The sequence below is a fragment of the Antechinus flavipes genome, chromosome 1 (genome assembly GCF_016432865.1).
Source record: "Antechinus flavipes isolate AdamAnt ecotype Samford, QLD, Australia chromosome 1, AdamAnt_v2, whole genome shotgun sequence".
Lineage (NCBI taxonomy): Eukaryota > Metazoa > Chordata > Mammalia > Dasyuromorphia > Dasyuridae > Antechinus > Antechinus flavipes.
In genome coordinates this window covers 142,341,016-142,366,600 of record NC_067398.1, presented here as the reverse complement: position 1 = coordinate 142,366,600, position 25,585 = coordinate 142,341,016, and the positions used below count along the sequence as shown (strand labels likewise).

Below are 25,585 nucleotides of genomic sequence, written 5' to 3'. Positions count from 1 at the left end.
TAATGAAAGAGTAGTGAAAGAATATCCATTGTTTCAGAAGGAGAAGTTGTTGACCTGACTTAGGCAAGCAGGTAGAGTGACAGATTTGGAGTCCAGAAGATCTGATTTCAAACCTACCTCAAATACTAGTTTTGTGACCCTGAGCAAAATACCTTCTCATAGCCTCAGTTTCTTCATCTGTAAAGTGCAGACAATTATAGCACCTACCCTAGAAAGTGATAGAAATCAAATGAGATCATATAATGAGACCTTAAATCTCATTAGATATGTTAGCCACTATAATGCATTACCTCTTGCATCAGTCAAATATATTTCAAAGAAATAGGAGAAGTCCCATATTTGGGAATTCATAATATACTTTAAATCAGATTTCCAAGTCACTTTTTTTTTTCTATTTGACAAATAGATTTCCACTAGTGGCATTTGTTATTTCATATGAAACTAAGGAAACTATCAGAAGTAAATCTAGGTATATGTAACAGAATTTTTATTTATGTCAAAATTAAATCAAATAAAATTTAAAAGGAAGTATAGTACTCTATAGATGAGGGTTTACATGAATTATGAGAAAAGATCTCCTGAAAATAGGGCAGAGTAAAGTTCTTGTACTGTTGCCCTATTTTCTAGTTATAATTCTTCTAGTATTCACCAAAAGCTTTCCTCAGACCAACCCTGTGGAACTAGGTAGTTCCTGTATTGTGATCCCTACTTAATGGATGAAGGGACTAAAGTCTATGGATTTCAATGAAAGGAATGACCCATAGTGTCAGACGATGCATCCTGGTCTTTTGACACGAAGTCCCATGCTCTTCCTCATCCACTTCATGCCTTCTGACATAGGATACTTTGCAAGAGTATATTTAGTAGGGTCTTCATATCAGATTCTTGATTTTAGCCCTGTTCAGATGGTCACAGAAAGATTGGCAATATCAATTGTGGTGGTCATAGTCATTTTTAGTCACATCTGACTTCATGATCTTCCTTGAGGTTTTTTCTTTTTTTCTTTTTTTTTGGGAGGGGGTGTTTGTTTTTGGTTTGCCATTTTCTTCTCCAGCTCATTTTACAAATGAGGAAACCGAGGCAAACAGAGTTAAATGACTTGCCCAGGATCAAAAAGCTAGTAAGTCTAGATTTGAACTCAGGTCTTTCTGACTCTGACTCTAGCCCAGTACTCTAGCTACTGTCTCCCCTTGCTGCCAGCAATGCCAGTAGCTAGTAGAAAATGTCCACTAACCTATCTAGTGCTTCATTGTGGTCTGTAGAGGTGACTCCAAGTTCTTAAAGCCTATAGAAGCAGAGCACAAGTTCTAAAGATCTTTCCAAGCTGGATAAATATTAGTGTGGGCCCAGAAATAGAGTATGTCCACTTGTCACTCAATAGTTAGTCTGAATTCAGAGGGTATCATCACAAGGTGAGTGGTCCCTGGTGATAAATTTATCACGTTTTAAGGGATTGTAGCTCTTTTATTGGCAGAGGTATTCACTTTTGCAAAACCTTGTGTTCCAATTTCCTCTCTCTCTCCTCCCCATTCCCAAGGCAGCAAAAAATCTGATATATATGATTTATTATGAGAACAATGATAATCGATTACATTCATATACCACTAGTAATTCAGCCATTCCCCGATGAGCATCCTTTAAACCATGAAATTTAAAAAAATGATAAGTATTTAAGATTTTAAATTTTAATCAATATGTTTAACTTTAAATTTAAATGTTAAACTCTTTTATTTTAATATCTTAAATCTTTTAATTTTGGTAGTATTTCAATGGACCACTAGGTGGCATCATAGTGCACAGGAACAGCACCTGGGTTGGGAATCTCAGCTTCCTGAGGTCAAATCTGTCTTTAGACAATTACTAATTGTATGAACCTGGGCAAGTCACTGCACTCTGTTTGCCTCAGTTTCCTCATCTGTAAAATGGATGTAGAAATAAAAGACAAACCTCTCCAATATCTTTGCCAAGAAAACTCGAAATGGAATCACAAAGAGTCAGACATAACTGAAAAGTCTGAACAACAAAAATTGATTTTCTTTCTTATCCTATATATTTTCTTTTGTGAATCTAAAAACATTGTTCAGAGAAAGGGTTAATAGGCTTCATCAGACTATCAGAAGGGCCTAGGATATAACAAAGGTTAAGAATAGCTGCCCACTATGAGACGTTGTCTCTCTAATCAAGCTGTGCTTTCAATTTGAATTATATTTAATAACTTCCCTGGAATGGATCCCTCTCCTAGATTTAGCACAGTGTTCTGTATACAGCAGGCATTAATAGATGTTTAATAACTTAATGAATGAATACACATTAATATCAAAGCAGTAGTGAAAATTTACAGAGAAAAAAGGAAATTGCTTATTACCAGAAAGTAGTGTAGAAACATTCTGCGGCCTGCTCTCTTTTTATATAAATAGAAATTCTAGATTTTCTTCAGAAAAAAAAATCTAGAAATGTTTCTGCTGCCTCAATTGAATGCAGTTTAATAAACATTTATTATAGAACTAAGCCAATGATAACAATTTTTTCCTCCAACAAGTCTTTAGATGACAAGTACAGTAGCTTTTGATTTACCCCATATGTCAAGCATTATAAGACCTAATATTTTCCTATTTTCTCATGCTAACATGAATTGCAGTGTAGAAATCAAACAGAGACTTTACTGATTACAAGAGAAATATAATTTAAGTGAGTCTATATATTCTAATCCCAGTTTATATATGCTAACCTAAAAACAATTCTTAAACTAAAATACCATCATTGAAATAACTTGGAGAAGACACATTGCCTTTTAACACACATTTAATCCTTAATTTTGTTTTTTTTCTCCCAGAAGATCACCCATGTGCAACCAACCATCCATCAACAAGGCAACTATAACAGGTAAGATTGATTTCTTTGGCTATAATATAGATTATGTAGAAAGAAATTTGACCTCCCAAAGTCTGGTGTAAAATTTTTTTAAACTTGAATTATGCAACAATTCTTGAAAATTAAAAGCAAAAAGCTGCTTCCTTCTTGCTTTATTATTTTTATTATTATTATTATTTACTATTTGAACTGCTTGAATTATTTTCTTGGGAGGTGGTATTTAGGAATCCTTGTTCACTGAAATTCTTTATATGTGTACTTTTATTTTTCCTTTCATATTGATATAATTGCTGCTGACTTTCCAACAGATGTATTTTGAAAGACAGAATTAGTCTTGAAAATGATAGGTCCAGTCTTGGTGTCATTGTATATACATATGTATTGAACTATGAGGAATTTTAGCTTAATGAAAGTATATGAGCAAAAAAGTTGGTGTGTCAGAAGACAAATGTCCTTCTTTTTGATGTTTCCCTGCTATATTAATGATATCGAATTTCTGAGTAGTAAAAGGTAATTTTTTAGATTGTTCTGGGTTTGTATCTTTAGAGGTTAAGAGCAATTTAATCTATAAACAAATTTAAAGTTGGTGATATTTTAGTGTACAACTATGAAATAGCATTTTATTATCTGCCAAGTATATATTATGTGAGAGCCTTCATTCAAATATATCTCTGACCAAGTATGGGTTGATCAGAAGCCTTTTCTAGTTCTTTCATTTTGAAGTTCTTGTTAAGTTATAAAACTTGAAGTTTTTATTATTTTCTTTTGCTATTAAAATTTATGGAATAATATCATTTTTTGCTATATGTTATAGGTTTCAAATCATAGCATTTATACTTTACTGTACTTAGGAGAAATTTATATTTATAGCAAATATAAATTTAAAAAAATGAATCCAAGTGAACCTTCTTGTTTTGTTTTGGCTTTTTATTTTTGTCATTTTTAAGGAGGAACAGTAATTATAGGCATCAAGGACACATTATTGAGATAGAATACAGAAGTCCTTCCCATTTGCTAAAGAATAATTGTGTAGATTACATGGTATAGTGAAAAGAATGCTGAATTTGTGATTCAAGGGCTTAATTTCAAATCCCAACTTTCTTGCTTATTACTTCTTATGTGACTTTGAATAATTTATTTCATATATGGGGGTCTCAGTTTTCTTATTTTCAGAATGAGAGGATTGTATTAGATGACCTTGAAGACCGTTTCTGGCTCTAAATCCATGGCCCTTTGGTTGTTAGGAATTAATTACTCATGTGGCTTCTTCACTGGAACCAAGGAGAGACTGGAAACTTAGCTACTAACTGAATGCTCATTGCAGGAATATGTGATAGACAAGAAGAAAACCGATTAATATTCCAGAGTAGCCTCTGGTTTCTCTCTCTCTCTCTCTCTCTCTCTCTCTCTCTCTCTCTCTCTCTCTCTCTCTCTCTCTCTCTCTCATGGTCTCAGGTACATTGGACTTAGCCTTGTAAAAGAAGCCTATTCATTATGTTGTTCTGGAGATGCTTCTATCACTGCTGTGAATTTACTGTGATCCTGGCCATAGCTAACTTTCCATTTGGTAGGGGAGGGATACAAATAATATTTCCCACTGTATGACTTAAGGGATCGAGTCCCCTCATATCATACCCCTAAATTCTCTTCTGAGGTAAAATGTGAGGTGATTGTTACATGTATTCAGTCATATATAACTTAGGGTGAATGAAGGATTTGAAAGTAAGCTTTGTTAGGAGCTAGAAAATATTAGAGGTATTTAAAAGATTAAGCTTCCCTTATGTGTTTTAAAATATTATTATTATTATTTATTAAGTATTACACATGGCAAACATACTTTTGTAGAAAGCAAGCTATCCCTGTGTTGGCCTAGAATAGGAGCAAAAAATTAAAGTACATTTTGAAACATGAGAGGGCAGCAAAGAATAACTATTGGTGGTTGTTCTAAATGGCACGGAACAATGCCAACCTGATTTCAAATTGTTCCCTTAATTCTTTGAGGCCAATTTTTTTGAGCATTACTTTTTTGATTGATTTTAACCAATAAAAATCATTATTTGTACAGTCTACATTATCCTATGATGTGATTATTAATATGACCTTTAAGATAACAAACTAGTCCCAAATATATTATTATTTACACCTTTCTTCATTATCAGATTTTAGAATAGAAAGACTCTGGAGAGTTTTTAGTCTAAGGGCTTATAACATAATGGTTTGTGTGCATGGGTAGGTGGGAATTTCGATGGGGGAATAGTTGCCAGTTTATGAAGCCTATGGAACCATCTCTGAATAATGTTTTTAAATACATAGAATAAAAATAATAGGCTTTCAAAGGAAATCAATTGTGTTAAGATTAAGTTATCATATATGTGTGTATATATATATGTGTATGTGTATATATATATATTTAAGTTTATGAATCCTAGGTTAAGAACCCTTAATCTAATCCATACTTTCATTTTATTGATGAGAACACTGAAAGCCATAAAGGATGAATTTCAGCATAACTAGTTAGTGGCAAAACCAGGAAGAGAGTTCAGGTTTACTAATTCTGAAGCTATGGCTGTTTGCCCAGCACTAGGCTTCCTCTGTTTAAAATATTTCTAAATATTAAGATAAATAAATAAAATATAAAAATAAAAACATTTCATAGATTAAGAGGAATCATATTATGGAACCTATTAGAACCTGCTTTAAAGAAATGAATCGGTGCATCATTATGTTGTTTGAGAGCAGTGGATTAATGAAAATACTTGGTTCTAAATGTGCAATATTATTTGTGGACTCATTGACTTAGAGCTAGAGGGTACTATTTAATCCAACCATCTAATTTTGCAGATATGGAAATGAAGTCCTTGAGAGATGAAAGGATTTATATAAGATCACATTGCTAGTTAGTAACAGAAAAAAGTTGAAAACATAGGTCTCAGAATGATTCATAGTATAGTAATTTTTCTGCTACATTATGTTGATTCAAATTAGAACAGAGTCCTTTATAGTTATGTTTCTCAGATCTTACAAAACACTGTTGCCTTGTAATTTATGTAAAAGTGCCTTATATACATGTTATTCACTTTAGACCCTTGAAGAACTAAGAAAAAAATATTCAAACAATATACGTGTGTGTATGGAGAGAGAGAGAGAAAGAGAGAGAGAGAGAGAGAGAGAGAGAGAGAGAGAGAGAGAGAGAGAGAGAGAGAGAGAGAGAGAGAGAGGGAGAGGGAGAGGAGATGAAAGCAGAGATTAGAAAGGTTGGAGTTGGGAAGAGCCAGTATGTGCAATCCCAATGCTCAGCTTTTGACCTTTAATATGTTTTTTCCACAGGGAATATAAATATATGATTTCTCACTCTTCACTGGTATAGGAAGTTAGAATATACAGTAACAAGTATGTCAAACATAATAGAAGGTTTGTAGATTTAGAGCTGTATTTGACTTAATTTTAATCCAATTCCTGCATTTTCTCTTTTTATATTCTCCTTTGTGAATATAGAGCATAGGATCATCCCAGCTCTAAGAAGGTAGGGAACTTCACAGACTCTAATCCAATACCTTCATTTCATAGATGATGAAATTGAAGATAAATTATCTACTCAGAGTCATACAGGTAGCAATTATATCAGAGGAGAGATTTGAAAACACCTCCTCTGAATCTGGAGCTAGAATATGTTCCAAGGTCACTCCAAAATCTATCTATTCTCCCTAGTCCTTTTTTTGAATTACTACATTACAAAACACCTTTTAAACATCTCCACCAGGGTAGTTTAATCATTTTTTTTTTCAAATTTAACGTATCCAATATAAAACATAGTATTAAGATAGGTTCTTCATTGAAGTTAAATAGTGCAACTGACCCTAGATTCTTAACTATACCAGCGGATAAAAAGCACTAGCATTTTCCAGTAAACTGGTAAAATGCGAGTTTGGGATCTGGAAATGTACTTTATATCTTTAATTAGGGGAGGAGCCTAGTTACACACAGATGGACTGACAGATTCAGAGTAAGGTGCTTCTTTGGCCATAACTACTCTGGAACACCATCTTTCAAGTCATGAATGGCTTGTAAATCTGTATCAGTAGAGGAAGTATTCATACCAATGAAACCACGGAGATTTGAAGTATAAAGCTATTATTATATTATTATGTATCCCTCTTTCTCATCCCTCCCTCAAGGATAATCTTGGTGTGATTAAAAAAAATACTCAAAACCTCATGTTTTCATAGCACTTCCCCAGAACAGCTTAAGGAAGTAAGTAGTGCAAGTATCACTTATCCCTATTTAACAGATGAGGAATCTGAGACTCACAGAGATTACGTGACTTGTTTTGATAATATAGCTAATGTCAGAACCAGGAACCCAATTCTGGTACTTGTTCCACTGCATCACACTATCTGAATATATGATAGTAAAATGAGATCAGAGATGAAAAGATAGGATAATAATGAATTCAATGGTAAATATGTAAGAGAGATTCTCAGGAAATTTTGTAAAAAGAGAATACATGAGCTATCATGATGCTATATTTGAAGGACTTAGAGCTAAAAGGACACAGAGACAAACTAGCGCTGTGAAAGCCTCATTCCAAGTGGCACCAAATACCAGCAACCATTCAATCCAACAAGAATTTATTAAGTTTCTACTGCTGTTTGTCAAATACTCTGCTAGGTCTGAGGGATTACTTCAGAAAAAGCAGAACAATTCTTGCCCTGAAGCTGCCAGCATTCAATTGGAAGGAAACAATGTATATTTAGGCTTACTTTTTGGGTTAAATTCCTGTCACAAAAAACTGATGAATATAGGATGTGCTGGGGTTTAATTGTTTTTGTTGTAATTACAATTAAGGAAGCAGTTTGGAAAGAGACCTGATTTCTTTTTTTATAATAGTTTTTTTTTTCAAAATATATGCAAAGTTAGTTTTCAGCATTCACTCTTGCAAAACTTAGTGTTACATATTTTTCTCTCTCCCTCCCCATCTCCACCCCTCCCCTAGACAGCAAGTAATGCAAATATAGATTAAATATATGCAGTTCTTCTAAACATATTTCCACATTTATCATTCTGCACAAGAAAAATCAGAATAAAAAAGGAAAAAATGAGAGAGAAAAACAAGCAAGCAAACCACCACAACAAAAAAGATGAAAATACTATGTTGTGCTCCACACTAAGTCCCCAATTAAAATTGGATTACAATAAAAAAGAGTTTGTACAAATAAAACCAACAGAAACAAGATTAAAAGGGAAGCACAAAGCTGTAGAAAAAATCTTTACAGCCAGTATTTCTGATAAAGATTTCATTTGTAAAATGTATAAAGAATTGTGCCAAATTTATAAGAATACAAGTCATTCCCCAATTGATAATAGTCAAATTTTTTTTCAGATAACAAAATTGAATCCATCTATAGTTATATGAAAAATTGCTCTAAACCACTATTGATTAGAAATGCAAATTAAAACAAGTCTGAAGTACCACCTCACACCTCTCAGATTGGATATTTTGACAGGAAAAGATCATGATAAGTGTTGGAGGGTATGTGGGAAAACTGGGACACTAATATATTATTGGTGGAGTTGTGAACTGATTCAAACCATTCTGGAAAGTAATTTGGAACTGTGCCCAAAGGGTTATCAAACTGTGGGTACTCTTTGATCTCTCTTTCTGGATGCAGATGATTCTCTCCATCACAAGTCTATTGAAATTGACCTGAACCACTTCATTTTTGAAAAGAATCAAGTCCATCACAGTTGATTATCACATAATCTTGTTGCTTGTTGCTTCTCTTGGTTCTACTCACTTCACTTAACATCAGTTCATGTAAGTCTTTTCAGGGTTTTCTGAAATCATCCTGCTGATCATTGTTTATAGAACAATGATTTTCCAGCCATTATGGGCATTTATTAAGTTTCCAGTTCTTTGCTACTATAAAAAGGGCTGCTACAAACATTTTTGCACATGTGAGTCCTTTTCCCTTTTTTATGATCTCTTTGGGATACAGACTCAGTAGAGATACTTCTGGATCAAAGAGTACCCACAGTTTGATAACCCTTTGGGCACAGTTCCAAATTACTTTCCAGAATGGTTTGAATCAGTTCACAACTCCACCAATAATATATTAGTGTCCCAGTTTTCCCACATACCCTCCAACACTTATCATGATCTTTTTCTGTCAAAATACCCAATCTGAGAGGTGTGAGGTGGTACTTCAGACTTGTTTTAATTTGCATTTCTAATCAATAGTGGTTTAGAGCAACTTTTCATATAACTATAGATGGATTCAATTTTGTTATCTGAAAAAAATTTGACTATTATCAATTGGGGAATGACTTGTATTCTTATAAATTTGGCACAATTCTTTATACATTTTACAAATGAAATCTTTATCAGAAATACTGGCTGTAAAGATTTTTTTCTACAGCTTTGTACTTCCCTTTTAATCTTGTTTCTGTTAGTTTTATTTGTACAAACTCTTTTTAATTGTAATCCAATTTGTCCATTTTGTCTTTCATAATGTTCTCTAGTTTTTTGGTCATAAATTCCTCCTTTCTCCAAAGATATGTTATGTTAGCCAGCCTGAGAGGTGTGAAGAGGTACCTCAGAATTAGAGACCTGATTTCTAAAATTAGAGGACTTCAGTTCAAATCCAACCTCTGACTCTTACTACTTGTATAACCTCATCAAGTTACTTCATGAGCTCAGACTGAAGTTACTTCATCTATAAAATGAGGAAGTTGGGCCAGATGGCTTTTAGGTTCCCTTGCAATTTTCATCTATGATTATTGTCATATCTTGATTTGTGGGGACAGGAAATATATTCTATGGTTTTTAAGCGGAAGGAGCTAACTTTTAGAATAAATGCAAAAGGAAGAATCTTTTTGTTTTTGAAATTGCACTCACAAATCATGTGATTTGCTAAAATGCATAAATACTTCCACAGAATACACTATTTATTAGTTATATTTCTAATATTTTGCAGAAGCAACTCCATTTAATTTACCAATAAAATTTTTCTACTTTTTTCTTGAAAAACTCTGATGATATTTTGGGGAAATAAAGTTACATTAATTAGAAAATACAAAACAAAAAATTTAGTGACTTCTTGACCAGGAAGCAAATGCCCATAAGAGTTTTAGGAAAATCTTTTTTTCCCCCTATTTTATGTCTCAACTATTTAAACATTTGGTGAGGGTTGGGAAGAAGAGCAGCAAAGCTTTCATATAATAATAAAAAGGGCAGCAGATTTTCAAGAAAGAAAAAAAAGTCATAGATATAATCAAAGTAGAATATTGTATATCACTTTAAAAGAGAAGTGTTAGTAGAACTCCTAACATTCAACACTTATTGAGCAACCCTTGAATATATATAGAAAATGAATTAATTAATTCAGAGTAAAGCATTTTTTAATTAACTTGTCAAAGAATTTCCTTAATCTAATGCCAAAAGAATCAAATCTAAGATTCTTTCAGGTGCAAATTCCTCTGAGCTTTATGTTTGATAACTGATTTGAGATTATCATGAAGTGGTCACTTATATTTGAATTTGGATTATTCAGAGTTATAATTATGTAAAATATGGTAATTAATTCCAGTGTAATGGAAATATGCAGTATGAATTCAAATAATATGAACACTTCATGATATTAATTATTTACACTAATTGGGACTGAGCTCTAACAGAGTTTTGTTACGAGAGACAGTATGGATAAAGCACCTGGATTTGAATTCTAAACTAGGCTCTGGTATTTACTAGCTTATGCTAGCTACGTACAACTCCCATTATCCTGAGTCATAGTTTGCTGAACTATAAAATGGGAATGATAACACTTATATTTCCTGCCTGATAGGATTGTTGTGAGGAAAATAGTGTTTTTTTAAAAAAATTTATGGAATAAGACAAGCATTTCTATAACAAAGTACATTTTAAGGCATGAAATACCATGTTAAATATGAAAAGATATTGTTGGTTAGTTATTTGGGGCAGGTGATTCTTTTTGGAATGGAAGATGGAAGCTTTCTGCACTTTAGTTCTTTGATAAGTTTCTTCATGAAACATTACTGCTCTCCCTTGAGCAAATCTCTGTGACTGGGGACTGTGGTTGGGGAGACCATGGTATAAATGCATGCTCATTGACAGAAGACAGTTAGTAAACCAAAGTCATTGACACTTATTGAGAAGAAAAACAGGAGCAGCAACTTTATGGAACTATTGAGTAAACATAAAATAAAACCACATTCCTATGTCATTTAGTTCAGTATCAAATAAAATAGGAATCCTCTGGGATCTATTGTGCCATGTTGTTTTATCTCATCTTAAAAACTACTAGTGAGGTAGATTGTAATAGAAAGAAAGGCAATTCTGTACTCAGAAGATTTGGGTCTTAGCCCCACATCCAGCAGTTATTAGAAAGCTAAGTGAATATCAGCATTCAATTCTTCCTTCCAAGTCTTTTTCTGTAAAATGGAGATATATATTTTCTTTTATTCATTTCATAAGGTAAGAATCAAATGAGATATATGTCAGATAAATTGTAAACGTTTATATAAATATGGATGATTAGGTTGTGAACTATTATTTACTCTAACTTAGCTTTTTTGCCTTTGAGATTTAGCACTACACTAGGAGGTCTTATGTCATAGTGCACATGTGAAGAACTTTACAAACTTCTGATGATTGTGATTATGTTTTCATGTCTGTGTTTTGAAATTTTGGTTTATGGGAATAGCTATCCAATCAGTTCAACTAACACTAAAGAAACTTATGTTGTCTTCAAGTTTCTATACTACTTTCTAGGGATATAAAACCAAAAGTGGGCCCTGTCCTCATGGAAATTACATTCTACTAGTAGACTGTAATATGTACATAGATGAGAAACTACAAAATGTTTATAAGGGGAAGACAACACTGATTACTATGGTCATTAGCAAAGGCTTTGGATAGAAATGGCATCTGTAACCATGAAATAAAACATTTGAACCATTTGATTTGAACCATGAAGTAAAACAAAGATTTGAGAGACAGAGATATAGGAGGAAAGGAGTGGGAAACAGCTTTCCCCTTAAAGGCATGGAGGTAAAAAAACAGAATGTCAATGAGTTCAGGAAACAAAAAGAAGAATGTTTGACTAGAATGTAGATAATATATAGGGAAATAAAATGAAATCAGTGTGGAAAGTAGTCTGGAATCAAATTGTAAAGAGATTTAAATGCAAAGTTGAAGAGTTTTATTTTAACTTAGCTATTCCAAGGGAGTCATCGAGGATTCTTTAACAAGGAAGTATCAGGGAGTGATCTATTATGTGTAGGATGGATTAGGGAGGTGAAAGTCTGAAGCTGGGGGACCAAAAGGAAAGTGCTACAATGGTGCAGGCAGAGATGATGGGGTCCTAAAGTAGCGTTGTGCCCAGATGAGTAGGGACAGATTCAATTGCTATTATTTCAGGTAGAATGGACAAAATTTGACAATTGATTATACATAGATGATGAGTCAAAGATCAGAGTTAATGATTACTCCAGAGATGTACTCTTGGTATCTAGAAGTATAATAATACTCAATTAAAACAGAAAAGTTTGGAGGAAGGGTCTGTTGGGGGATAGTGAAGACACAAAGAAGGCAGTGTTCTAATATGTTGTTTGAGATGTCTGCAGGACACCTAGGTGGAGATGTCAGAAGACTACTGGTAATATAGGAATAGAGCTCAGAAAAAAGATCAGGGCTAGATGTTGAGATCTGGGAATCATCTGCATGGAGATGATAAGAAGAATAAGGTTTTATCTGTGCATTCTTGAGCTTGTGACTGAACAGTTTATAATTTCATTTTTTTAATCAGCTTCCTATTTACTGATTGACTAACCACAGACACTACTTAGCTTAGGGGCCTGGGCTTTGCCCCAGTTGATACTTTTGCTATACCTTCTGGATGACACAAAGTTAGAACATGGCCTTGGTAGGCCTAAAGTCCTTCAGTGCATTCATTGTAACCACTGGCTTATTGTGCAAGCTGAGAAGGCACCAAGACTTCCTGTACAATGTACATGGTGACTTCTAACCTCTACTTAACAAAATGAGGCAGTTGGGATAACTGAAATAATATGTACAAAATTTTTGAGATTATTAAAAATATATACAAGATGATAATATTATCATTGTTATTCCCGTCATCATCTCCGTCATCACCATCGTCATTCAAAACATGTGTCTGGTTCTAATTGGAGGAGCTTATCCTCTCCTCCTAGACACAAAGAAAGAAAATTAAGTATCATTGCCTGCTCTCTGTGGAGGGGGCAGTTTGGGAAATTTGATGTTTAGTTACTGTGTACTTTTTGTCTTCTCTGACGTAGTACGGAGTGCTTAAAAAAAAAAAACTGCATTCTTTAATCTCTCTTTTATCCACAAAATTTCCCACCCTTTTTTATTTCTTACAAAGTATTCTGCACATACAACATGCTGAGAAACACAATGACTGTGGTGGGGCAAAACAATTCATATGGTTCTTTGTCCAAGTTTTTTTTTTTGTCTTTTTTTCCTGATGTTTTCAGTATTCTCACAATGATTGATGTTTGCATTAAAAATTTAACTGTATAAAGAAATAGGGAAGCTCACTCTCTTTTTTCACTATCTTAGAAATACTGGAAATAGCCAATTGGCTATATTAAATTTTTTTTGCTTTCCTTCCTTCCTTCTTTCCTTCCTTCCTTCCTTCCTTCCTCCCTTCCTCCCTTCCTTCCTTCCTTCCTTCCTTGACTGTAGTAGGGCAAAACAATTCAAATGATTCTTTGTCCAATTTTTTTTCCTGATGTTTTCATTGTCCTTCCAATGACTGATGTTTGCATTAAAAGTTTTAATTGTATAAAGAAAGAGTGAGTCTCATTCTCTTCTTTCACTACCTTAGAAATGCTGGAAACAGCCAATTGGCTATATTAAGCTTTTTTGTTTGTTTGTTTTCCTTCCTTCCTTCCTTCTTTTTTCCTTTCTCCTTTTCTTTTGTCTTCTTTCTTCCTTCTCTCCCTTCTTCTGTCCCTCTCTTTCTCTTTTTCCTCCCCTCTCTTCCTCTCCCTTTCTGCCTCTTTTACTTTTTTCTTTTAATTTTCCCTCTTTCTCCCCTCCCTTCTTCCTTTCCTTTCTTTCTTCTTTTTTCTTCCTTCTTTCTTTTCTTTCCTCCTTCTAAAATGATAAACTTTTGTCTCTGAAGTCATTTGCTTGTAGTTTACCTTTCTCCTCTTCTCTGGAGAGAACCCTACATCTGCCAGGCCATATAAAACAATCAATTCAAAGAGCAAGACATATTTAGCTTGAAGAAGGGAAAACTGAAGAGAAGCATGATTGTTTCCCAAATATTTGAAAAGCTATATAGAAGAGGGATTAGATTTGGCCTCAAAGGGTAAAACTAAGACAAGTGAGTGGAAGTTATGGACAGGTGGCTTCAAGTAAAGACTTTGTGCTATTATCAAAGGAATTCATGTTTCGGAAAATGGGTTTGAACTGGATGGCATCTGGTTTAGCTATTTTTGCTCTAGTATTTAGTGATTCTCTGTGTGCTTTGGGTTGGGTGGGGGAAAGGAATGAGGGGGTGGTGGTAAAGAAAGAGGTGGAGAGAGGAAAGGAATACAAATCTCAAACCCTTCAGAGATTACATGACATCTCAAGGTCTCTTCCAAATACAGGATTCTCTGATTTTGAAATCTTCTCTCCTGACATATATATGTCAGCATAACTGCAGCTGTCCCCCCACCTACCAACTATAACCATTGTGGGAGATAATATTGGAATAAGCCATCCTCTTCAAATACTGAGTACTCCAGAGGTTGCAACATTTTTGGAGAACTGACCAAAGCAAGACTTCTTGCTCAATTTCTAGGGTCACTTGAGTTGCTGGAAATGATAATCCTGAGATCAGTTCACTAGTTGACTTGATTAGCCCAAGTGAAGATTGTTATTTATTTATTTACTTATTTATTTTGTCTTTTAAAGCTTGGGAGTTGGTGAACAGTTTTGTACTTTACACTTATTTCAACCCTTAAAGGATCAGGGGACTGCAGACCTTGAGTTAGAAAGTACCTCATAATCAAACCTCCTCATTTTACAGATTTTACTGAGACACAGCAAGCTGAAATTACTTTCTCAGGGTCACATAGATATTGGAAGCAACACAGGCAGGAATCGTTCATTTTACAGATGTTCAAAGGATCATAAATATAGAGTCATGAACCTTACTAGTCTACCTCCCTTTACAGATAAAGAAACTGAGGCACAGAGAGATTATGACTTGCCCCAAAATCACACAGCTATAATTTGACCCCAGCACCTCTGTCCCCAATTTCAGCATACTTTTCACTCTATCTAGACTTCCTCTATGAAAGCAGATAACAAACCTTCCATACAATTACTCAGTAAATAAGGCTGTATTGATAAGCCACTGTTCTTAGCTAGGTTGCCCTCAAACTGACTGACACATGAAGGTTGCCCTTGCTAGATGCAGAACCATCCCATCTTGATATATAGGATTCAAATTCATTTAATTTACCAAGGATTCTTTTAGTGCTTTTTGAGCCTGACACTATGCTAGACATTGGAGGTATAAAGACACCAGAAAGATGTGTGTTAAGGAGAAGAGGGGGTCTATATCGTCTTGAACTTTACAGTTTTTTCCTGAAGATGTGCCAGAATTTATGCTCTCCAGTCCTAGCCTCTGCAGACCAAGGATCACCTCCATTTCAAGTTGAGGCCTTGTCTTTCTTCTCATGGAGTATGTACCTCAGCATCTTACATGTGTTTATGATTGTTTCTTTTGGTCTCGCCCTGTCTGGGCATGAAACTTCCAAGGCTACTTTCTTGCTTCACCAACCCCCAAATGTAACCACCCTTGACATGCACACTGTGAATAGTTTTATTGTTCAAACTTTAAGGTTTTTAATTCTGTTGTCTATTGCTATTATTTTTGATGCAATACCACATGGATATCTTTCTTCTTAGAATGTAAACAGGGATGTCTATATAACTCAGCTAGAAATGTTGGGACTCAGCAATAAAATATTTGCTTTAATTAGACTTTCTGATTAATTTTGTGATGTTTATATAGAAAGAGCCAGAATTCTCCTTCCTCTGAAATGAGACACTACCCTTGTTTGGGAATTCTTCTTGGGAATTCTGATGGTTCTTAAGGTATGAGGGAAAAAACAGGAGGTTTAGAATCATAAGGTCTGGTTTCAAATTCAGCCATTTAGCATCATTGTGTCCTTAGGTAGGTTACAATATAGAACTCTGAATCTCAGTTGCCTTATCTGCATAATAGAAATATAATACTTTCATTACTTCTTTCACAGTCATTTTGAGGTCATTTTATTGTATGTAAAATGAGAAGATTGGCTTAAGGATGTCATACTTTCCTGCTTTAAATATGAGGCCTTATAAAAAATAGCTAATACTCATATAGTATATTAAAATTGGAAAGTGCACAGGTGTATATATATATATATATATATATATGTATACTTATATATACATTCTTGTGTGTATATATGCAAATAAAGCATTTGCATATATATATTTGTGTCTGTTATATAGAAAGAGACAGACAAAAAGAGAGAAAGAGCAAGAGAGAAAAAAAAAAGAGAGAAAATGAAAGAGATGCTAATTTGGTCAATTACCCTGTGAAAAAGTCAAAGTAAATTATATTCTGCTCCCTCTCTCTCATCCCTGCTTGCCTCCGGTGGGGGTGGGGGGGGAACATATGAGAAAAGAAAGGTGTTAAGTAAGTTAAAGGTCATACAGGTGATATGTTATGGAAATAAGATTAGATTCCAGGTATATTAACTTTGATTCCAATGTTCCTTTTTCTTCCCATACTGTCTACAGTAAACTTGGGAATAAAGGTGGAAGACATCAAGTAGTGAGAACATTTTTAAAAAATTGTATTTATAGATTTAAGGTTGAAAGAAGTTTAGAGATTACCAAATCCAATAACTTTCTCCTTTCCTTTCCCCTTATTCTAAAGAAGAGGAAATTTGAGGCTTAGAAGGATTGTATGATTTGACTCCTAAGCATATAGGGAGCCAGTAGCAAAAGTAGTATTTAAATATAGGTTGTTTGTATCCAAACCCAGCATTCATTTCCCCATTCCACATTGCCCTCCCTTTATTCAGTGTTAGGAGAGAATTTTATAGAAATTAGGCATCAAGTAAGGAATTTGATTTAGAGAATTGGGTAACTTCTCAGATATGTCTTGCCTGTGGAACCAGAGAGAGAACCTACTTCCTTAGAGTAGCAGAAATATCACATAGCTAAATCAAGGGGTATTGTTCCCCCAAATCAAATCCCCCAGATATACAAGCTGTCATTGCATTTTGCACTTTTCTTATATACTTCCAAGCTGTATTATCATGGTTCTCCAAGCCCCAGTTTCCAATAATAACAATAATAATAACTCCCATTTTTATAATGCTTCAAATTTTCAAAATGCTTTACAAATATTATCTCATTTTATCCTTCCATTAACCCTGGAAGATAGGTGCTATTCTTAGTCCCATATTACAGGTAAGAAAACCGAGGTAAACAAAAAGTAAGTGATTTGCCCAGGATCACACAGCTAGCATCTGAAGTTGAATCTGAACTCAGGTTTTCTTGATGCCAGATCCAATGCTCTATTACTGTGCCATCTGGCTTCTTCAGAGCTGCCATCTAGAGCTTAAAGGAACTGCAAGGGACTTATAGTTTACTCCCCTCATCTTAAAGATGAAGAGACTGAAATATAGAGAAGTTAACTTGTCTAATAACAAATGGATAGTAAAGGGCAGATACAGAATTTCATTCTAGTCCCATGACCTCCAGGTTGGCCTTCTTTTGTTCTGCCTTATAGTTTGTTTTTAGAAAGAAGAAGTGACGAATAAGTTGCTTTTTGCCCTGTGATAGTTTAATTGTATAAACTGACCCAAGTATCACAAATAAATCATAAATCGTTGATAATTAGTTTTCCTGTAGAAATTAGAGATGGGGTTAAAGGAATAAGAAATTATGTGTGTGTGTGTGTGTGTGTGTGTGTGTGTGTACACACACACACACACACACACACACATACACACACACACACATATATGAAAATAGGTTTTGTTGCCAAAGTCTGAATACTTGTTTAATATTCAGAACAGGGTTTTTAGGGTCCAGAGCTAGTCTACAAAAACCCTTTTAACCAATACAACTGAACTCATACTATAGAACTTAGCTACAATGTTTAACATTGTGTCTAAGAGAAAGCTCAGTCTGAGTTTCAGTTTGAATATCAGAGATATAGCTCCTTCATTCAGCTCTCCAGTGAGAATTGAATTCTTTAGGCCCTCCTCCTTTCCTCTCTCCTTCCTCCCCTCCACCCCTCACTCTTCTAATCAAGACAGTGAGATGGGGAAAAGGAAGGAAGAATAGGGGCAGCAGATTCTGGAGAGGAAAAAAGGCATCTTTCCATGAAATACCACCGGCAGAAGTAACTGTGAGGGAATGAGACAAGGTGTACCATGGCCATGGAAGACGTTCCTAGGATTTTCATCCTGGGAAGAATCTTAAGAGGTCATTAGTCCAATCTCCTCATTTTATTCATGAAGAAACTGAGAAGGGAAACTCTCCAGCTTGGCTAAGACTAGATAAATAAGCAAGAAAATTGGAATTTGAACCTGGATCTTCTGACTCCCAAACTAGTGATCATTTCACTATATTCTCATTGGAAAGATTAATGGGCAGATCTTAGCCATTGACTGCTGAACATTCTCATGGCTATGGCAAGAAGGTGAGTCTTTGGGTAGGGCTGTTATCCATATGGAAAGAACACATATTTGTGTGCTGCCTTTAGGACTTGGTAATCCAGTAGCGATTGAAACCTATCACCATTGGTATTATTTGTTTTAAAAGGTTTACTTATGTTTCTCTAGGAAAAGGAGCAGTTGAGCATCATCTGACCTCATGTATATCATAGCATCCACAACATGAGAAGTAAAGAAACTATCTTCTCTTAAATTGAAAGCTAAGCTAGAGAAAGCCCAGGGAAGCAATGCCAGTTTCATTTCATTTGCCTAAAATGGTTTCCTATCTCCAGTTTATGATTTGTTGTCTCTATATAATAGCTATCGAACAGGCCTGAAGAAATGGCTGCCTGTTTATATGGCCAGCTCTTTTTGGAATCTTTAAATCCCTAATTGTGCATACAAACTTAGTCACTATATTTTCATGTGCAAGCAATTAAAACTTCCTCCTTTTGGAAAGCTTTGCTTTCCATCTGAGGCAAATCACATTCCTCAGAAACATGCTTGATTTTGAAACAATGTGAGAAAGCTGTTCATTTTATCCAGATTTCATTTATATACATTTTTAAAAAGCAAATTAAAATGAATAATCACAAAAAATCAGCAACTGATTAAAAAGCAATATCAAACAAACTAGGGGTAAAGAGTATGGGGACAGTTAAAACTCAATATAACACCTATGCCAAGTATAGTCTGCTGGACATTCTCATGCACATTTGAGTCATTTATTTCACATGAGATGAAAATGTGTAAGCACATAGAAAAATTGGGAAGGCCCCTTATATATATATCTCTAAGTCTAAGCTATCTGGGGTTATATCGGGGTTTCTAAGGAAAGAGAGTGAGAAAAGGCTGAAGAGGTAAACAGGAAAGAGATTTGGTTTGTGGCCTTTTTTGGAGAAACATTTCAAAGCTATAAGTTTGAGCAAGAATATTTTCTGGAGGATGCAAAAGATTCGGATGAAAAGCAGCCTTTTTTTTTTTTTTTTTTTGGCCTGATTTGTCTGTGAATTTCCTTTAAGTTAGTCATTAAAAAGTGAGGTTCAATGAAATCAACATAATGACTTCTCAGAATCACTACTGGTCCATGAATCTCCAGATACAAACAGAGCCCAGACTGGAAAGGTAGGAACCTTGAAATTCACCCAAGTGAAAGATTGGAACTTTGCTTCACAATTTTGAAAATATGAATTACTGAAAGATGAGCTCCTAGAATGGTTGAGCTTTGCAAAAGTGTGTGTGTGAGTCTGTGTGTGAGTGTGAGTGTGTTTGTGTGTGTGTGTGTGTGTGTGTGTGTGTGTGTGAGAGAGAGAGAGAGAGAGAGAGAAAGAAAAAAAGAGAGAGAGAGAGAGAGAGAGAGAGAGAGAGAGAGTGAGTGAGTGTGTGTGTGTGTACTATTTACAACAGGCCTTTGACAAGATCACCACCATATTTGTTGTTTTAGTCTCTCAGCTCATTTTCCAAGTATTTTAAAACTTCTGGACAAAAGCTGCTATGCAATTACAAAAACACGGTTATTAATCAAAGGGTAACTATACATACATGCTTAATATGCATTTGTATGTAATATAATCCAGTCTGTCTTCACATAGACACTAAGGATGGAATTAGTTGGTGATAACTCATGGGATTCAGAAAAGCCATGGAGATATAATGAAACCAACCCTACCACAGTACTAAAGGTGCACCTTAATGCAAAAATATGAGGAACTTGTCAGTTTCCTTTGTTATTCCTACCAATAGAATATGAACTCTTTGAGGTCTGGAATTATTTGTTTCTTGTCTTTTAAAATCTAGTAACTTGAACATAATTCAGAAATAATATAATTGTTGAATGGAATTTTTATATCATAGCAAAGTATAAATCTGGAAGAGTAAGCCACAATAAGACTATAGAGAGCCCTGCAAACTAAGCCAACAAATTTGGATTATTAACCATATACATTAGGGAACCTCTGAAAATTTGAGAGGGGGTAAAGGGAAAGGATAACTGCATGTAAAATGTTTTAAGAAGATTAACCTTATAAAGAATGAACAAGAGATAAAAAAATTTTGGATAAAGGGAGACTAAATAAAACACTTACAGTCTTAGTATGAAATTTTAAGGTACCAAGCTAGGACACTGAGAATTGAAAAAGTAAATAGAAGTACATATAGAATGATTTTCCACATATACACATATTTATGTCTAATGGTAGCCACCTCTAAGTGTGAGAGAGAAAGGAAAAAAGGGAAAAAAAGAAATTTCCATGATAATTTTATTATATATTTAAAAGAAATGATGTTGAACATAATAGAATTGCAGTTTCTTGTTCAGTTATTTTTTTATTATACTATGTTATAGAAATGCTTTTTTTCAAATCCTGTAATTCTATAATAGAAATTAAATAAAAATTTTAAAATAAAAGGTTAAGGAAAAGACAGCTGTAACAGATTTATTAAGGAAGAATTGCGAAGACTGACAATTGTGTTAGTTGAATGAATGGATTTCAGATGAAGCTGGGTATGGATGAAACCACATAATCCTAGGATATATCAGAGGAAAAAAAATTAGATAAAGATCCGAGTTCTAACCCTACATTCATTATTGGTTTACTTTGTGACCCTCAGATATTAATCTGTCTTAATGGATGTTATCTACAAAATGACAATACTAAAATCCACCTTTGATTAGCATTGTTCAGAAATGAGATCTTTTACTAAGTGGATTCTCCAGATAATGAAGACGGGATCCTAGCCTTGGAGCAGGAGGCAATCTCTGGGGTACTCTTACCTGCTCCTTCATTTTGTAGATGAGGAAATTAGTTGATAGAGCATAAAGGACTTTTTCATTATTACAGATGCAGGTTTTAGAACAAGGTCTTTTTATTCCAAATTCAGTTTTCTTTCCATTGCAGTGTACTGCTTACTTCCTGAAGCTCTTAGCCTATTTTTACTCATCCTCAAAGAAGATGTTCTAGACATGTATTTCCCTTCCCTATTTTCTTAATCTGATAATATTTAACATACAATAACTGTGAAGATGACCCAGGCTCATTATTGTATTATACTATACAATTATTGTACTATGTTGAAAATATCTCAATGGTTATTGCCATTTAGCCTCAGCTCACATGGCCTATCTTCCTCAGGATATGGTGCCTGATCTCCATAGTACTCTCTTTTCCTCCTTCCCAAATTGTCAAATATATTCTTACCTGCTTGCCTATTGCCTTCCTACCTTATAGAATGTAAACTACTTAGAGGCTTCCCTCTCCCTCCTTTTCTCCCCTCTCCCTCCCCCCTTCTCTTTTCCCTCCCCCCTTCCCCTTCCCTTCTCCTTCCTTCCTCTCTCTTCCCCCTCCCCTCCTCCCACCCTTTCTCATCCCTCTTTCCCCTCCCCTTCTCCTTCTTTTTCCCCTTCCTCTTCCCCTCCCCCCTTCCTTCCTTTTCCCTTTTTCCTTCCCCTCTCTCTCCTTTTCCCCTTTCCCTCCCCCTTTCCCTCCATTTCCCCTCCTCCACCTCTTCCTTCTTCCTCCTTCCTCCCCCTTCCCCCTCCTCCTCCTTTCTTCCCCTTCCTTCCCTCCTTTTGTTGTGTCCTGCTTTCTAGAGCCACCACACCGGGGTGATTAAAATATACCTTCCTAGTGGAGAAGTGATGAGGCAGGATTACCAAGGATGGTGGAAAAATGGAGTCCATTTATTTCAAGGGCTTTCCTCTTTTATAATGTAACAAAAACAACACTGTGCATGTGAGACCACATAAACAACTTGCTATTGTACGTAGTTTGCCACCTGGTATCACTCCTCCACCTGGTATCATTCTGCTTCAATCACAACATACGTTGTCACCGCCCCCTGACTTCTCAGGAAGGCCTAGAGCCCTTAGGGGAGATGGGGAGCCAAACCAGACATTCTCAGCAGGTTCCCTCTGGGCTGAAGGGTCTTATGCCTTACCCAGTGTTTCCCTACTGACTGTGACCCTCTACCTTCCTTCCTTCTTTCCTCCCCTCCCTCTCTCCCTTCTTTCCCTCCCTTCTCCCTTCTTCCCCTTTCTTCCCTTCTTCTCCTCTCCTCCTCTCTTTTCTCCTCCCCTCCCCTCCCTTCCTCTCTGCTCTCTTCTCCTTGTCTTTCATTTCCTTGTCTGTCTTTCTATCTTTGTGGCCCCCTTTGTGTTTAGGGCCTGTTCTTGTATTTAAATATGCACCTAAAACTTGTTGGATTGGGTTTACCCCTACACTAGTTAATTCCAAATTTCTATGCTTTTAAAAACCGTTTTTGCATCTCATTATAATGGTTTTCCTTCTGCTTTGTCCAGGATTGTGTGTGTATGTATGTGTATGGGGTGTCAGACTTCTTTTCTGGATTTTTCACTTAGGTTATGATGACAAAATCCCTTTAGCAGAACTGTTTCCCTCCTCCGGGACCCTGTCTCTTGACTGGCTATCATCCTTAGCAACTAGACCAGTTCAGGTCACTTCTCAGGGCTTACAGACAAGAGACCCACAGGGACTTCCAACACCCATTTTATAGTCCCTGGCTCTTTTGAGACCTTGGAGGAGATGTCTTCCTTGTGCCAAGTCTCAGAGGCTCTGTTGCTGAAGGACTCATGGGGATCTCATTCTTGCAGTCTTTGACCATTGTGAATAAGACCAGCTGAGTTTCTAAAGGCCATTTATATTCCATGTCTGTACTACTGGGCCCCAAGGCACCATGGGCTGAGGAGCTGTCAACTATAAGCTGTGAAAATCCTGATCCTGCTGACAGTAGTGGTTAGCTGTTGTTTCATGCAGCAGAGTCACTGTGATTCCCTCCAGCAGTGCCCCCGCCCAGCTTCCAGTATGAAACTTCTAATGATCCACTGTATGTTTGGAAGCCAAATAACTCTACTTGTTAAGACTGTGTGTGAAGACTGAAGAGATTCTGAGCAATGAGTATAAGAAGTTCTTTTATTAATGAAACAAGTGAGCTTTTTAGTGCATGAGTTTGTGATTATTTGAGCCATTCAGCTACATTTTAAAAAAATTTACTTTCAGGTTCTCATTGAATATTTGAGATAAAGTAATGTAAGTGACTTTCAGATTAGTAAAATGTTACTATATTACTGCAAAAATCAATATAAACCTTGTAGTCTGATCAACAGGTAGCTAGCTAGCACTGTGGACAGAGAGCTGGCCCGAGAGTCAAGAGGAATTGAGTTCAATACACTCTCAGATGCTTCCTGTGTGGCAAATTGCTTAACTGTATTTGCCTCAATTTCCTTCATCTACAAAATAAGCTGGAGAAGGAAATGGCAAATCATTCTGCTATCTTTGCCCCACCCCACCCCCCACAGGGTCATGAAGTCAAACATGACTGGAAACAGCTGACCAAAAGTCGGCTGTCAATCAAACTTGTCCTTGAATTATTTCAGTTATGACTGATTCTTTCTGATCCCATTTGGCAGAGATACCAGAGTGGTTTGCCATTTCCTTCTCCAGCTCATTTTGCAGATGAGGGAAACTGAGGCAAACAGTCACACTAAGTGACTTGCTCAGGATCACACAGCTAGTAAGTGTCTGAGAGCAGATTTGAACTCAGGAAAGAGGGATCTTCCTGGCTTTAGGTTCACACATTTTATCCATTGTGCCACGCAGCTGCCCACAAAGAGTCAACTATCAAATACTAGATGAAGGCCTGCTCTAAGCAAAGTACTGTGTTAGGTATTCTAGATTGACAATTGCTTCTCCAAAGGAACTTATATAAGTGTCCTTGGGAAAACTTAAAAAAAAAAAAAAAACTAAACTAAAAATAAAGGCAGTAAGTACAAGGAGAATGTTGTAGAGACTGAGAGCTAGGAGGTAGCTAGCAGGCAGGGCTCACTTTTAGCTGGGGAAATCAGGGAAGGTTTCATTGAGTAGGAAAGACATAAGTTGGGTTTAGATTATTTTAGAAATCTTAAGGAGTGCCTTACTTAGTACTATATTCAAAAACAATAAGAGACTCTGTTTTTCTATCATGATAATGATGAATTGCACCAAGACTGGCCATTTTCTTCTACTATTATCTCTTAGAGGAAGCATGGGGCATCAGTGTTTAAAGGTATCTGTCATCAAAAGTCTGAAATATGTAGAACCACCACTGGAAATAATGTCAGGAGATCCCAGCTGTCTTTCTTATTATGCCAGAAGGAGTTATGTTTGACTTTGGATAAGTCACTTGCCCCATTTCCCTGTTTCCTCATATGTGAGAAGGCTAGCTCAGAATTTCCTTCTAGCTCATAAGATTCTGTAATTCTCATAAATATGTCTACAGATAGGTATCTTTCATTACTCCATAATCATATCCGTAGGAAGCATGACTTTAAAAAATACATATTTATATATGAGAGAAAGGAAACATTGTATGGCTTGATTTGGAATTGTATGTTACCTTTGATCCTATTTTCAATTCTGCATTTATAATATAGCTGGGAAACAAATAGTTAAAGAAAAATTCTGACTCTTTTGGCCAGCCATCCTCTCCAGTTGGCAGAAGGCTTCATGTGGAGTTGATGGTTGCCTACAGCAACAAAATATTAGGGACAGCAACATGTTCAGAGACTTTTGATTATATGGGTGACTCAGGGTTGGGAATCCTTTTCCAGTTTTACTAGAGCCCACACTAAGTTAGAATAGGCATGTGTCTATGCCTGTCGGTGTTATTCCTATGTCTTGAAAATGCTTATTATTTTGCCCTCTATAATACAAAGGTCAGAGGAATAAAGAAGCAGAATAAATCCTAAGGGTAGAAAGTGTTCTTACTTATAAAAGTTTGACTTATGAAAAGTAGAAGGGGATCAGGAGCATTGAAGCTTCTAGAGGTCAGAGACCTTGCATTTCATTCATTCATTCAATCCAATTTCTTCTTTTTAATTTTTGATAAATTGTGCATTAACACAGCAATCACATTTTAGCAAACAAATACTCTCTAAAAA

At 35.6% G+C, this 25,585-nt stretch overlaps 1 protein-coding gene across 3 annotated transcripts in view; it reads left to right on the top strand.

Annotated features, from left to right (window-relative positions):
• Window positions 1-25,585, top strand: part of LOC127557716 (cAMP-specific 3',5'-cyclic phosphodiesterase 4D) — a 650,198-nt gene that overhangs the window by 446,525 nt on the left and 178,088 nt on the right. For all 3 annotated transcript variants that reach the window (XM_051991033.1, XM_051991038.1, XM_051991028.1), the window contains exon 5: window positions 2,834-2,883. In XM_051991033.1, coding sequence (XP_051846993.1) covers window positions 2,834-2,883 — 50 coding nt within the window. The remainder of the gene's footprint in view (window positions 1-2,833; window positions 2,884-25,585) is intronic.